Source organism: Panulirus ornatus, chromosome 22 (genome assembly GCF_036320965.1).
Source record: "Panulirus ornatus isolate Po-2019 chromosome 22, ASM3632096v1, whole genome shotgun sequence".
Classification (NCBI taxonomy): domain Eukaryota; kingdom Metazoa; phylum Arthropoda; class Malacostraca; order Decapoda; family Palinuridae; genus Panulirus; species Panulirus ornatus.
The window spans coordinates 6,702,823-6,719,828 of NC_092245.1; the positions used below are offsets into that span (position 1 = coordinate 6,702,823).

The 17,006-nt window shown below is 39.6% G+C and overlaps 1 protein-coding gene across 1 annotated transcript in view; it reads right to left on the reverse strand.

The window, feature by feature from the left end:
- JMJD6 (Bifunctional arginine demethylase and lysyl-hydroxylase PSR) overlaps positions 1 to 17,006 on the reverse strand; it is a 122,700-nt gene that overhangs the window by 8,223 nt on the left and 97,471 nt on the right. Inside the window, exon 5 of the mRNA XM_071675981.1 lies at positions 16,813 to 16,960. Within this exon, the coding sequence (XP_071532082.1) occupies positions 16,813 to 16,960 (148 nt within the window). The remainder of the gene's footprint in view (positions 1 to 16,812; positions 16,961 to 17,006) is intronic.

The window sequence follows — 17,006 nt, forward strand, 5'->3', positions numbered from 1 at the left end:
CAATTTCAGAATCCCCCTCCTAAATACAACATTGAAAAGGCCGACCATCCTCTACTAAAACTCTTCCTCTGATTTAGCAAATAAAACAGTATCAACTGCATAGCAAATGTGGCAGTTTCCATTAAGTAGTGCACCACAATTATCCTAACTTGCTTGCATTTTATGTAATGCCCCATCCATCAAAACATTCAGCAACCATCCTACAATCTAGATGCACTCCCACATTTATGTCAAACCACTCTCTACTCACTTTATCATATGCCTTTTCACTATCCATAAATGCTGCACACACTTTGTTTTTCTCTTGAAATTTCTTAACTACTTGTCTAATCTCAAGTGCAAAAACCCTCTTCCCTTCCTGAAACCACATAATTCTTTACCTACAAAGGCTTCTCTAGTCATCCTAAAATGATTAATTACTCTTCTTTGTTAAGACTTATTTCTCAATAATACGACCACTTTTGCTTTTCTTCATACATTCAAGCGATATCTGCCTTCATCTAGTCATTATGCAAATGATCACTCTTCCATAGTTCCATAAGTATTTTACACATCCACTTCACAACTTTTTCACTACTGCTGATCTTCATCCGACTCAAAATAATCACTAGTTGCATAGCCACCAAAAACACTCAAAATCTTCAAAATGATCCTCCCATCTAAACATACTCATCACTCAACTCTACACAACAGCACTATATTCTTCCCACCCAAACTACTCTATAACTAACCACCAATCTGCAAGTATGAATAAAACAGCTTGCCCCTGCCTCACATTTCAGTAACCTTTACTCAAACATCCCACAATCCCCAACAAATGTAACACTGACAAAACATATACACTGAAATAACCAGACAAGCACTAAACAATCAACCTCCCAACTCATTCTTCAACTCCATTCCACCAAACATACATCCATCAGCAACCACACTTCCCAGACAAACATGTCATATTCTTCTGCTTACACTCTGGATATTACCCACCACTAAAACACTACAAATGCTGTTCAACATATCCCAAGACCCTTCATGCCCACATTGATATTATCATAAAGAAGACACCAAGCACTTTTTGTATTAAACAATCGTCCTACCCTCTTTGCACATACATGCATATTACTTTATAATCCACACATGTAGCCAACTTCCTCAGTGCTAGAATATTATACAGATAGAAGGCACTACAATGACAGGAAGTAAGTATCCCAAATATTCCATTCTTTTAAAGAGCTTTACTGTTCTCCATACTTCCTCTCTTGTAATGATTTTGTACGAATCCCATACATCTCTGCCACTCTCTCCTTACTTCTAATTCTAATGTATGTAACAACAGACACTTCACTTTCACTCTTATTTTGATTCAGTTCTTCAAGATTGGGATGCACACATAGCTGACTGCTTAGGAAAAGCTGGGCATAATAACAGTAGCGCCAATCTTTGAGGTCTTTTTTTGAAGCATATGTCAATATCATGACATTTGTACAGAGACTATGTTTGCTTATTTCTACCCCATGCAGCCAGCATAAGTGGTATATCAGTTGTGCCTCAGACTATTATGCACAGCCTCGATCATTTCTTCATCATTCTGCAAGGGGATCTAGACGTTAATTTCATTATACTACAACCATATACATATTATCTCACTTGTTAAACATATCCCTTACTTTTACATATACTTCTTTTATTTTTAATAAGAAAATCTTAATAACAACTCCTCAAAACCCCCCTCCACCACTCTCTCAGGAATGGCCACACTGAACTTGGTCACTTTTTAACATATCTTTTACTTTAAATGTATTTCTATCATTTCATGATGGGAAACAGAAAATCTGAAAAGCAAACATATTCCTCCACCATTTCTATCCCCCTCTCCCCAAAGTGATCTACACATTAACTTCAATGTTATACCAAGGCAACATAAGGTTTTACTTCACTTTCTTTTTATCTATTCATTACAGATGACACCTGACTTACGATAGTTTGACATAATTTTTTGACTTTACGATGGTGTGACAGCAATACATATTCAGTGGAAGCAATTCTTCAAATTTTGAATTTTGATCTTTTCCCAGACTAGTGATATGTGGCACAACACTGCCTCATGATGGTGTTTTGTGTTTTTGCATTCCATCATGTTTACAAAATGCTCATCTGTGTCCCCTGCCTCTGATGAGAAGAGGAAGGCAATTACCCTTGAGATGAAATTAAAGATAACTGCCCAGCATAAAGTTATACTCAAGGCACCAAGAAAGTTCACAGCAAAGAAACTGGCAGAGGCACTTGATATTATCAGCATAGGCATACAGATGTTTGAAGAAATGGATGTCAATTACAAGCGATTCGCAAGAACTGACAGGAAGATACAGGATGCTCTTGCTTGTTGTAAAAGAAATTTATAATGAAAAGAAGAAACAAACTGTACAGTTAACACTTAATTTCTTCCTAAAGAAACCTAAACCATCAACAAGTGTTGATGCCCCAGTGCCTTCTACCAGCTATTCTTGAGCCTCATCAGAAGATGGAGAAATTGATGACCATGTCGATGTACCATCCTCATCATCTAGCAATTAATCTTAAGTGTTACAGGCTTCAAATATTCTTCAGGCCCAGTGTGCTTTCAGCTGTGTAGGTTAATGGTGAGTTACCTTACAATCATTGTTTTCTTTTTCCAGTACAGTATTCAATAAATTACACGAGATATTCAACACTTTATTATAAAATAGGCTTTGTGTTACATGATTTTGTCCATCTGTAGGCCAATGTAAGTGTTCTGTGAACATTTACGGTGGGCTAGGCTAAGCTATGATGTCTGGCAATTAAATGTACCAAATGTATTTTTGACATGGTATTTTTAACTTATGATGGGTTTATTGGAATGTAACCCCATTGTAAATCAAGGAGCATCAGTACTTTCATATGTTTTTCAAACAAAATTTGATGAGCTTGTTTTGTCCACATGAAATCAACTTTCTGCTAGTCATCTGGTGTTTAAGGGTTAAAGTACTTTCTCTAATATTAATATCATTCTTTGTCACTAGCTTTATCCTATGCACACATAAAAAACTGATTCTCTTAAAGTTTTATTTAAATAATATCTACCTCCTTCCTGAATAGTTTCTTGTTCTCTTTTTCTCATTTATCTCTTCTCCAAAGATTTTCATTTTTTTCTTGTTAATATACACACTCCTTTTAACTTTTCTATTCAAACTTAATTTTCTACATTCTCTAAAATCCATTCACAAATTTTCTTATATCAATCTATCTAATCTTTTTATCATTACTTCGCTTACAATTCAATGGGATGAACCAGGTATAGCAAACATTTTCAACCTAAGTCCAGTTTGTCAGTCTGTTAAAGACAAACATGGACTTCCACACTTACAAATGTTTTTTTTTTTTTTTTTTTTTTTTTTATATACTTTGTCGCTGTCTCCCGCGTTTGCGAGGTAGCGCAAGGAAACAGACGAAAGAAATGGCCCAACCCCCCCCCCCATACACATGTACATACACACGTCCACACACGCAAATATACATACCTACACAGCTTTCCATGGTTTACCCCAGACGCTTCACATGCCTTGCTTCAATCCACTGACAGCACGTCAACCCCGGTATACCACATGACTCCAATTCACTCTATTTCTTGCCCTCCTTTCACCCTCCTGCATGTTCAGGCCCCGATCACACAAAATCTTTTTCACTCCATCTTTCCACCTCCAATTTGGTCTCCCTCTTCTCCTCGTTCCCTCCACCTCCGACACATATATCCTCTTGGTCAATCTCTCCTCACTCATTCTCTCCATGTGCCCAAACCATTTCAAAACACCCTCTTCTGCTCTCTCAACCACGCTCTTTTTATTTCCACACATCTCTCTTACCCTTACGTTACTTACTCGATCAAACCACCTCACACCACACATTGTCCTCAAACATCTCATTTCCAGCACATCCATCCTCCTGCGCACATCTCTATCCATAGCCCACGCCTCGCAACCATACAACATTGTTGGAACCACTATTCCCTCAAACATACCCATTTTTGCTTTCCGAGATAATGTTCTCGACTTCCACACATTTTTCAAGGCTCCCAAAATTTTCGCCCCCTCCCCCACCCTATGATCCACTTCCGCTTCCATGGTTCCATCCGCTGACAGATCCACTCCCAGATATCTAACACACTTCACTTCCTCCAGTTTTTCTCCATTCAAACTCACCTCCCAATTGACTTGACCCTCACCCCTACTGTACCTAATAACCTTGCTCTTATTCACATTTACTCTCAAATGTACTTACAAATGTACTTCATAATTTTTCACTTTCCACAATAAATCAACTGTTCAAGTGAGAATATCTCCAATCATGCCAGCTCCATAACCTTATGCTTAAATGCATCCAATACTGTCATTCCTCTAGCATTTTACTCTGAAATACCACTGTCTCATACACCTACCTATCTCTTCAACTACCTACCTCTCATTGTGCCTCTTACTGTAATGCTAACTTATCTTCAAGACCAACTTATTTGTCACACATTCTTTATAACCGTACCATCCCGAAAGACTTTCATCTATGTGACTGTCTTAAAAAATAAAAAAGAAAGATAGAGGTAAAGAATGGTGCACTTTCTTAAAGCTTCATTTCCAAGATCTATAACAGTGTATGAAATACAGATAAAAGTATATCATAGTCTGTGTAATGCATGAGAAATCAAAAATTCAGAAACAATATTATGATCATGGTGTATATCAATGACCAAGAGTTAAAAAAAGCATTTCTTTTTTCCTACCAAAAATTAAAAAAGAAAAGAAAAGAACAATTAATGCATCAAGTGATACCACCAGCATAATACATCATACTAAGAGAATCTTTTAAATCTTTGCATTTCTAAATTCCTGTAGTATAACACTTTCCTTCCTTTAAAGTATGTTTATATTTTGAAACTCTTGGTAAACAAAGTTTTTTGTGCATAAGAATGAAATGAACAAGACTTCGAGCTATCAGGGCCTGACCATGCAGGAGGGTAAAAGGCATGCATGGAACAGAGTGAAATGGAATGATGTGGGATATGGGGTTTGATGTACTGTCAATGGACTGAACCAGGATATGTGAAGCGCCCAGGGTAAACCATAGAAAGGTCTATGGGGTCAGGTTATGGATAGGGAGCTCTGGTTGTGGTGCATTACACATGACAGCTTGAGAATGGATGTGTTTGTGGCCTTTCATTGTCTGTTCCTGGCACTACCTCGCTAATGCGGGAAATGACTATCAGGAAGGGGAAAAAAAAGGGCATCAATAAAGGTTTTACAGATAGAGCGGCAAGCAAGATATGGTAAGGAATAGAAATAATACTATTGCAGAGTGGATCTGGGAAATGTCTATGGAAGCTTGGAAAAATGGTTAAGTGTGTGATGTCTAAAAAAAATCAGTTAATCCATTGTTTCAAGAAAATGATTGTAATTGTGAACGTAAGAATTATAGAGGAAAATTTCTCCTTAAAAAGTTGGCAAGGTGTACAGCAGGATAGTGAATGATCATGATTAAAGTATCACTGAACCACCTGTTGGTAGAGAACAAGGTGGGTGTGGGAAGAGATAATGGCATGTACATCACATTCCAGCACTTGGCCATGTGGCAAAATTCTACAGAAAAAAATGGTGTATCCAATATTCACAGATTGAAGAAAAGGTGTATGACAAAAAGAATAAGAAAGTGCTGTGGAAGGTTCTAAATCTTTATGTAGTAGCTAGTAAGGGAGATAATTACCAGTACTACTTACCTGGATATCGGGAGGGTTAGTGGTGGCTGTGTGATAAGCCAGCACTTCAGTGGTTCTCAAGATGCATTCCTCTGACCCAGGTAGCTGTCCTTCCTTTCAGCCTCATCCAAACATGGACTTCTGTCCGTAACCATACAATCTCTCCTTGTCATACATAACACTTGACAAAACTTAACTCACACAGCTCATTCTTTGTAACTACATTCTCCTGCAGTAAGCACTATGTGCTAGCCCTACCTTTTGGCAAAATGGTAAGGGCAGTAGACAGAAATAGTAGGTAGGAACATTTTGGCATGAGCATTAAAAAGAAACATTTGGGAGAAGAAGTAGGTAAAGAAATAAGGCAGGAGAATTAGGTAGAAGCAGTCAGTAAGAAAATTAGGCAGAAGACCCTGCAGACACTGCGCTAGAGTTGCTCTCTGCCAGTGGCCTGTTAAGGATGCAGCACTAAAGGCTTAGAGGTGGCACCAGAGTTCACCAACCCCTTAAGGGAGTTCCATTTGGAAACAGAAAGACAACAGAGATACAGAAAGATGGATAGAATCTATATGGAGTACAGAAGACTTCTGAATGTTGTTCAAAGAGCTTTTATAATTAACATAGTCCATGTGTGAGAGTAAAAGGTGGTAATACAAGTGGTCTGAAACAAATGCAACGAGTATGACTATATATCACCATGGCTATTCAACTCTTTTATGGATGAGACATGGGGTGAGTTACGGAAGACATGGGGTGATAATGATGCAATACTCTACCTAAGAGAAACAAAATGAATGTATGGTGTCTGAAAAAAATAAAAGTCCACCTCCATATATTGTCAAAGGCAATACTCAGCTAAAGTGTACTGTGGGTAAAAGCATATGAAGCTCTCAGAATGAAATCATCATAGATCTGGTCACTGAGATTAGTGTTGCTACTCTCCCTGGCTGCCATTTCTTTTTAGAAATTTCACTTCTAAGCACTGTATTTCTTCCATCTGTGATTCAAGATGGTTGGTTCTTACCTTTCTAAGGAGAAAACCTAAATTCTTGCCTGGAAGCAAAGCAAAAAATGGTGGATACACATGAGATTTCTATGCATACTGGGTGCTCAGAACACACGATCAAGTGGCTGCTTCCTGCAATACCTCATCAGTGCCTCATCTCATTCTGGTGATCAAGACCCAGTGGACCCAAAACATGAACCTACAATACTTTAGGGACCTTGTCAGTTCCATGCCCAGATGTTAGCAGATGGTAATCAAGGCCAAAGAAGAGATGCCAAAGTACTATAATGTAAGTGAGATTGCCTTTGAAAATGGATAGGGAGACAAGCAAGGTGTTTTGTAGACACTAGCTACAGTTACTGTTTGCAGATTATGCTTTATTGTTCGCTAAACCATATGAATATCTAGAGAGGTTGGCTGGCTATTTTGATGACATAAATAGTAAAAGGATGCTAAAAGTGCATGCAAACTGAAGACACTAGTTTTTCATGGGATGGGAGATCACAACATAACATCAGTTTGCACAATGAAGAAACATATATTGTGGATCTTTTGATATTTGGGAATAGATTGACAAAGAGGATATATGTGTCAGAGGTGGAGGGAACAAGGAAAAGTGGGAGACCAAATTGGAGGTGGAAGGATGGAGTGAAAAAGATTTTGAGCGATCGGGGTCTGAACATACAGGAGGGTGAATGGCGTGCAAAGAATGGAGTGAATTGGAACGATGTGGTATACCCGAGTGGGTGTGCTGTCAATAGACTGAACCAGGGCATGTGAAGTGCCTAGGGTAAACCATGGAAAGTTTTGTGGGGCCTGGATGTGAAAAGGGAGCTGTGGTTTTGGTGCATTACACATGACAGCTAAAGACTGAGTGTGAACAAATGTGGCCTTTGTTGTCTTTTCCTTGTGCTACCTCGCACACAAGTGGGGGGAGGGGGTGCCACTTCATGTGTGGTGGGGTGGCGGCGGGAATGGATGAAAGCAGCATGTATGAATATGTACATGTGTATACATGCATATGTCTGTGTATGTATACGTTGAAATGTATAGGTATGTATATGTGTGTATGTGGGCATTTATGTATATACATGTATATGTGGGTGAGTTGGGCCATCCTTTCATCTGTTTCCTTGCGCTACCTCTCTAATGCAGGACACAGCGAAAAAGTATAATAAATAAATAAATAAATGTGCATATGAGTGGATGGGCCTTTCTTTGTCTGTTTCCTTGTGCTACCTCGCTGACATGGGAAATGGCAATCAAGTATAATAAATACAAATAAATAAATAAATACTTTCTGTCCACATCTATCATATCTAAAATATTATTTTATATATTATACTTTGTCGCTGTCTCCCACATTAGCGAGATAGCGCAAGGAAACTGACGACAGAATGGCCCAATCCACCCACATACACATGTTTATACATACACATCCACACACGCACATAAACATACCTATCCATCTCAATGTATACATATATATATACACACACAGACATATATATATATACACATGTACATAATTCATACTGTCTATCCTTATCCATTCCCGTTGCCACCCCGGCACACATGAAATGACAACCCCCTCCCCCTGCATGTGCACGGGGTAGCACTAGGAAAAGACAACAGAGGCCACATTCGTTCACACTCAGTCTCTAGCTGTCATGTATAATGCACCGAAACCACAGCTCCCTTTCCACATCCAGGCCCTACAAAACTTTCCATGGTTTACCCCAGACACTTCACATGCCCTGGTTAAATCCACTGACAGCACGTCGACCCCGCTATACCACATCATTCTAATTCACTCTATTCCTTGCATGCCTTTCACCCTCCTGCATGTTCAGGCCCTGATCACTCAAAATCTTTTTCACTCTCCATCTTTCCACCTCCAATTTGGTCTCCCACTTCTCATCGATCCCTCCATCTCTGACACATATATCCACTTGGTCAATCTTTCCTCATTCATTCTTTCCATGTGACTAAACCATTTCAATACACCCTCCTCTGCTCTCTCAACCACACTCTTTTTATTACCACACATCTCCCTTACCCTTTCATTACTTACTCAGTCAAACCACCTCAAACCACATACTGTCCTCAAACATCTCCTTACCAGCACATCCGCCCTCTTCCGCACAACTCTATCTATAGCCCACGCCTCGCAACCACATAACATTGTCGGAACCATAGCCATTTTTGCTTTCCGAGATAAAGTTCTCGCCTTCCATACATTTTTCATGCTCCCAGAACTTTCGCCCCCTCCCCCACCCTATGACTCACTTCAGCTTCCATGGTTCCATCCGCTGCCAAATCCACTCCCAGATATCTAAAACACTTCACTTCCTCCAGTTTTTCTCCATTCAAACTTACCTCCCAAATGACATGTCCCTCAACCCTACTATACCTAATAAACTTGCTCTTACTCACATTTACTCTCAGCTTTCTTCTTTCACACACTTTACCAAACTCAGTCACCAGCTTCTGCAGTTTCTCAAACGAATCAGCCACCAGCGCTGTATCATCAGCAAACAACAACTGACTCACTTCCCAAGCTCTCTCATCCACAACAGACTGCATACTTGCCCCTATCTCCAAAACTCTTGCATTCACCTCCCTAACAACCCCATCCATAAACAAACTAAACATCCACAGAGACATCACGCACCCCTGCCACAAACCGACATTCACTGAGAACCAATCACTTTCCTCTCTTCCTACTCGTACACGTGCCTTACACCCTCGATAAAAACTTTTCACTGCGTCCAACAACTTGCCTCCGACAACATATATTCTTAATACCTTCCACAGAGCATCTCTATCAACTCTTATCATATGCCTTCTCCAGATCCATAAATGCTACATACAAATCCATTTGCTTTTCAAAGTATTTCTCACGTACATTCATCAAAGCAAACACCTGATCCACACATCCTCAACCACTTCTGAAGCCACACAGCTCTTCCACAATCTGATGATGCTCTGTACATGCCTTCATCCTCTCAATCAATACCTTCCCATATAATTTACCAGGAATACTCAACAAACTTATACCTCTGTAATTTGAGTACTCACCTTTATCCCCTTTGCCTTTGTACAATGGCACTATGCAAGCATTCTGCCAATCCTCAGGCACCTCACCATGAGTCATACATACATTAAATATCCTTACCAACCAGTCAACAACACAGTCACCCCTTTTTTAATAAATTCCACTGCAATACCATCCAAACCCGCTGCCTTGCTGGCTTTCATCTTCCGCAAAGCTTTTACTACCTCCTCTCTGTTTACCAAATCTTTCTCCCTAACCCTCTCACTTTGCACACCACCTCGACCAAAACACCCTATATCTGCCACTCTATCATCAAACACATTCAACAAACCTTCAAAATACTCACTCCATCTCCTTCTAACTCACCACTACTTGTTATCATCTCCCCATTTGCCCCCTTCACTGATGTTCCCATTTGTTCCTTCGTCTTACGCACTTTATTTACCTCCTTCCAAAACATCTCTTTATTCTCCTTAAAATTTAATGATACTCTCTTACCCTAACTCTCATTTGCCCTCTTTTTCACCTCTTGCACCTTTCTCTTGACCTCCAGCCTAATTCTTTTACACATCTCCCAGTCATTTGCATTATTTCCCCGCAAAAATCTTCCAAATGCCTCTCTCTTCTCTTTCACTAATAATCTTACTTCTTTATCCCACCACTCACTAACCTTTCTAACCTGCCCACCTCCCATGCTTCTTATGCCACAAGCATCTTTTGCGCAAGCCATTACTGCTTCCCTAAATATATCCCATTCCTCCCCCTCTCCCCTTACCTCCTTTGTTCTCATCTTTTTCCATTCTGTACTCAGTCTCTTCTGCTACTTCCTCACACAAGTCTCCTTCCCAAGCTCACTTACTCTCACCACTCTCTTCACCCCAACATTCTCTCTTCTTTTCTGAAAACCTCTACAAATCTTCACCTTCGCCTCCACAAGATAATGATCAGACATCCCTCCAGTTGCACTTCTCAGCACATTAGCATCCAAAAGTCTCTCTTTCGCATGCCAATCAATTAACATGTGATCCAATAATGCTCTCTGGCCATCTCTCCTACTTACATACGTATACTTATGTATATCTCTCTTTTTAAACCAGGTATTCCCAATCATCAGTCCTTTTTCAGTGCAGAAATCTACAAGCTCTTCACCATTTCCATTTACAACATTGAACACCCCATGTACACCAATTATTCCCTCCACTGCCACATTACTGACCTTTGCATTCAAATCACCCATCACTATAACCCGGTCTCGTGCATCAAAACTACTAATTTTTTGGTATATATAACAAAGGTCTTTTAAAGGTAAAATTTATTGGTTTTGGATTCACATGTCCTGTTCAAGTCTAGCCACATACATGTTTCATGCCCTAGCCCAAGAGACTTAATCACTCAGCTGAGACTCAAACATCAGAAGTATAGATTAGTGTGTTGCAGTGAACATTCGGAATATTTAATTTGCACATCAAGAATGGAAGGAAAATGTACCAAAAAAGAAAATACATAAAAGAGAACTGAAGTTCCCAAAATGGTGAGAAAATAAGAACTTTTCACTGAATGTAATGGCAAGGCCAGTTGTCTACTTTGCCAGATGTATTTATCAAAACTCTAATCTCAAAACACGTAATTAATTGGTTTGAAACCCTGGAAATATCAAAGACAAATTTCCTCAAGGTTCAGAAATCCCCATTCTATAAGTAAATTCAATGAGAAACAATAGGATGAAGAACCTCAGGTTTTTGCCTGTTTTGTTAACCCAACACATACAGCAACCTTAGACTTCTACCATTTGGTATGGAACATTGCCCATACAAAAGAGTCCTACATTAGTAAATATCCAGGATAGGAATTGGATATTGTGTCACTGAAAGAAAGGACACATGGACAAGATTAAAAGAGACACTGATGGCAATAACTGCAAAACACAACTTACCTTTATGGTTTCTTACTGCCACAGCATCAGATGGGGTTCTGTACACGTGTGGATTTGTGAATGGATTGTTCAGACTTTGTGTGTCTGGTGAAAGCTTTCCTGATTTCTGGATATTTCATGGTATCATTCATCTAGAATAATTGGTATCTAAAACTCTTAAATTTGGTCATAGGAAATCTTTCTTAATAGTTGTAAATCTTCTTCGCATAAATGCACTAAATCAGTTTCAAAACTTGATGAGAGAAGAAAATGAAGCTTCCCCAACTGATATGCCATTACACTGCTCAGTTTGACTTACCTGAGGGGAAAAGTTATATGTCATTTTTTAAAGCTATTGAAGCTACAGTTAAAATCTTTTATGGATAAGAAACACAGAAGACATCACAAGCTTCCAGATCCAGGGTAGCTTAGAGATTTAGCTTTTCTAGTAGACATGAAACTCCATTTGGATACTCTAAATGTGCATTCACAAGGGAAATTCAAGTTGTTATCTGATCTGCATAAAAGCATATTTTGCTTTCATAGACAGATAATAAAATGTGAACTAACACTTCCCTTTAACATCACAGCTCCAAGTCAAATCAAAAGAACATACAGAAGAGCACAGATAATGACGTAAAATCTCAAAAAAAAAAAATAAATGAACTTTTGGAAGATGACAAATTGGGATCTGTCCATAAGAATGAGTGGACCCTTTTCTGGAAATCAGTACCAATGGATAAATATGTGCCCTTGTGGGAGTATGTGATAAGAGTGTAAGAAAGAAAATTCTAGATTGATGTGGGTAAAATTGAAAGTAGAGAGATATGGGTGATGATTAGTGCTTATGCACCTGTCCATGAGAAGATAGATCATGAGAAGCAAGTGTTTTGGAAGCAGCTGAGTGAGTATGTCAGCAGTTTTGGTGCACGAGACTGGGTATTAGTGATGTGTGATTTAAATGCAAAGGTAAGTAATGCAGCAGTTGAGGGTATAATTCGTGCGCATGGGGTATTGTGTTATGAATGGAAATAATGAAGAGTTTGTGGAGTTGTGAGGTGAAAAAAGACTGGTGACTGGAAATACATGATTTAAAAAAAGAAATATGCACAAGTACACATATGTGGGTAGGAGAGTCAGTCAAGGGCATTACTAGGTTACGTGTTAATTGATAAGCAGGTATGAAATGTGCTGAGAGGGGCAGCTGGAAGGATGTCTGAGCACTATATAGTGGAGGCAAGGGTGAAGATTTGTACAGGTTTTCAAAAAAGAGAAGACAATGTTGATGAGAAAGGAGACTTGTGTGAAGAAATACCAGGAGATTGCATGTAGAATGGTAAATGGTGAGAGCAAATAAAGTGAGGGGAGTGAGTAAAGATTGGGACGTACTTAGGGGAGCAATGATGGCATGTGCAAGAGATGCATGTGGCATGCAAAAGGTGTGGCATGCAAAAGTGTGAAGTGGGAAAATCAGAAAGGGTAGTGAGCGGTGGGATGGAGTAAAATTGGTAGTGACAGAGATAAGAGAGGCATTTGGGCAGTAATTACAATGGGAGATATATAAGAGAAAGTGGCAGGAGGTCAAGAGAAAGGTGCAGGGGATAAAAAGAAGGCAATTGAGAGCTGGGGTGAGAGAGCATCATTAAACTATAAGGAGCATAAAAAGATGGTTTTGGTAGGAGGTAAATAATGTACGGATGAAGAGAGAACACATGGGGACCAGTGAAGGGAGCTAAATGGAAAGTGAGAACAGGTAGTGAAGAAGCAAGGAGATGGAGTGAATATTTTAAAGGTTTCCTGAATGTGTTTGATGATAGAGTGGTAGATATAGGGTGTTTTCGCTGATGTGGTGTGCAATGTGAGAGAGTCAGGGAGAGTGGTTTGAAGAAGGGAGAAGAGGCAAAAAAAAGCCTTGTGGAAGATGAAATCGGGCAAGGCAGCAGGACTAGATGGTACTGTAGTTGAATTTAATAGGAAAGGGGGTGATTGTGTTGTTGATTGGTTGGTAAGGATATTCATCTGTGATTCAAATGGTTGGTCCTATTTAAAGAGGAATCCTAAATTTGCTAACAGAAAAAAAGGTGGATAAAGGTTTCTTCAATTTCCAGAAGCATCATTCAACGGGTTCCTGCAATATCTCATCAGGCATTCTCATTCTGGTGAAGACCATGGCCCAAAAGAACCTCAAACTAGGGACGAGTCATGCAGTGTTACAGAGGTGAATCAGGATGAGAGTGCCAATAGGTATATTGTTAATGAGGATTGCTTTGAAAATATAGAAAAAAGAAGGTTTGTAGATAGCATTATTTTGGATTAGCTAGAAAATATGAATTTTAGAGATTGCTGGAATTTTATGACATAATAGTTTGGAGCTAGTGCATAAAGAAGACCAGTTTTTTCAAGGGATGGGAGATAACGTACATAGTTGGCACAATGAAGAAGAGTATTGTGTATCTAATTGGGAATAGATTGACATAGGAGTTATTGTCAAAGGTGGTGAATCAGATAATGGGAGATGGAGGTGGAAGGAGGTGAAAAAGATTTTGAGCGACGGGGCATAAGCATATGAGGGTGAATGGCTGCGAAGAAAAGTCAGAGTAAATTGACGATTGATATACCCAGTGGTGTGCTTCAAGAGAGAACCAGGCATGTGAAGTGACGTGGGAAAAGGAAAGTTTGCGGGCTAAATGTGAAAAGGAATGTGTTTATGGCATTACACATGACAGCTAAGACTGATTGAACAAATTTTTCTATTTCCTTCTACCTACACATTGGGATGCCACTTTCATGCTGGTGTTCCGGAGGCATCGAAAGCAGCTTTGATAAATATTTTACAGTCATACTGCCATTATTCATTGTATTATCATACTTGAACTGTCATAGTTTGTATACTGTGTGATTCATTTATGATATACATTATATAGGGATAGTTGGGCCATCCTTTTCATGTATTCAATTGGCTACCCAATTGCGACACAGCGAAAAGATATGCAAAATAAATAAGGCATATGGGGATGGGTTGCTTTGTTCTGATTGACTTGTAAGCTACTCTCAGTCTGACACAATTGGAAATGTGAATCTAGTATAATGATACTTATAACTATATAAGTATTTTCCCTGCCAATCCTCTGCATCTCTATGTTAATTATTTACTTTATCATTTTGCTTTGTCGCTGTCTCCCAATTAGGAGTAGCGCAAGGAAACTGACGAAGAAATGGCCCAACCACCCACATACACATGTTTATAATACACTCCACACACGCAAATAAACATACCTATACATCTCAATATACACATATATATACACACACAGACACATACATATATACACATGCACACAATTCACACTGTCTGCCTTTATTCATTCCCATCGCCACCTCGCCACACATGGAATAACATCCCCCTCCCCCCTCATGTGTGCGAGGTAGCACTAGGAAAAGACAACAAAAGGCCCCATTCGTTCACACTCAGTCTCTAGCTGTCATGCAATAATGCCCGAAACCACAGCTCCCTTTCCACATCCAGGCCCCACACAACTTTCCATGGTTTACCCCAGACGCTTAACATGCCCTGATTCAATCCATTGACAGCACATCGACCCTGGTATACCACATCAATCCAATTCACTCTATTCCTTGCACGCCTTTCAACCTCCTGAATGTTCAGGCCCCGATCACTCAAAATCTTTTTCACTCAATCTTTCCACCTCCAATTTGGTTTCCCACTTCTCCTCGTTCCCTCCACCTCCGACACATATATCCTCTTGGTCAATCTTTCCTCACTCATTCTCTCCATGTGCCTAAACCATTTCAAAACACCCTCTTCTGCTCTCTCAACCACGCTCTTTTTATTTCCACACATCTCTCTTACCCTTACATTACTTACTCAATCAAACCACCTCACACCACATATTGTCCTCAAACATCTCATTTCCAGCACATCCACCCTCCTGCGCACAACTCTATCCATAGCCCACGCCTCGCAACCATACAACATTGTTGGAATCACTATTCCTTCAAACATACCCATTTTTGCTTTCCGAGATAATGTTCTCGACTTCCACACATTCTTCAAGGCTCCCAGGATTTTCGCCCCCTCTCCCACCCTATGATTCACTTCCGCTTCCATGGTTCCATCCGCTGCCAGATCCACTCTCAGATATCTATAACACTTTACTTCCTCCAGTTTTTCTCCATTCAAACTTACCTCCCAATTGACTTGACCCTCAACCCTACTGTACCTAATAACCTTGCTCTTATTCACATTTACTCTTAACTTTCTTCTTTCACACACTTTACCAAACTCAGTCACCAGCTTCTGCAGTTTCTCACATGAATCAGCCACCAGCGCTGTATCATCAGCGAACAACAACTGATGATACAAATACAAATATCCAGCAACACCTTCTCCTACCCCAGAACCAGCAGTCAAATGATGGAGAACCTCTCTGACCTTGGAGACAAAGCTAAAACTCCTATGACGTGTTGATGCTGGTGAGGGAACGTCAGTGTTTAAGCATCCACAGAACCTGAGTAAAGCTTCAATCTACAACATGAAGATGAGTTCAGAGAAAATTCCAAGAGTTGTGGTTCTACTCCATTGTCTATTAAGGTAACTAGTTAGAAATCCACTCATAAAGAAGATGGAGAAAATACATGGGGGAAGGAAGAAAGGCAGCCTTAGTACACTTTTAGCTCAGTTCAAAAGGCAAGAATACTTGAAACAAGCATCCCTTGGAAAATAAATATACACCCATCTCTTAATTAGTGCAGGAGGTTACGTTCTACAAAAACCTCAAACAAGGAGAAACTGCATACAGTGAACCAATAAACATACAGAGAAAAATGGTACGTGTGCAGCAGCTTCATGGTCAGCATTCAAGGATTCTCATGTTATTTTCACATTATGTAGCTTCTTACATCAGGTAACCTAATCTTGCTATCCTTTACTTGCCTGAAATGGCTCTGGCTCAGATACATGTCTTCTTTACATATAATAACTCTTTATAGCTTTAGACCAGTATGCTATCATCATGAATAGGAAATACTGAATAGGAAATAATGAAGAGGAAAACTCTCACCGGTCGGTGCTTCTCTGGCCAAGAGGGAAGTTGTGTACGAGGATAGATGATGGAAAACCATGTTATTGCTTCATCTACTTGTTTCCCACCCTCTGCAGATGTTACCTTAATCATATCCTTTGGTGTATCAGTTGGGAACAAGCACCATCTGTAAAGACTGACCTAATTAGAACCAGACATTAAATACTTCAAGC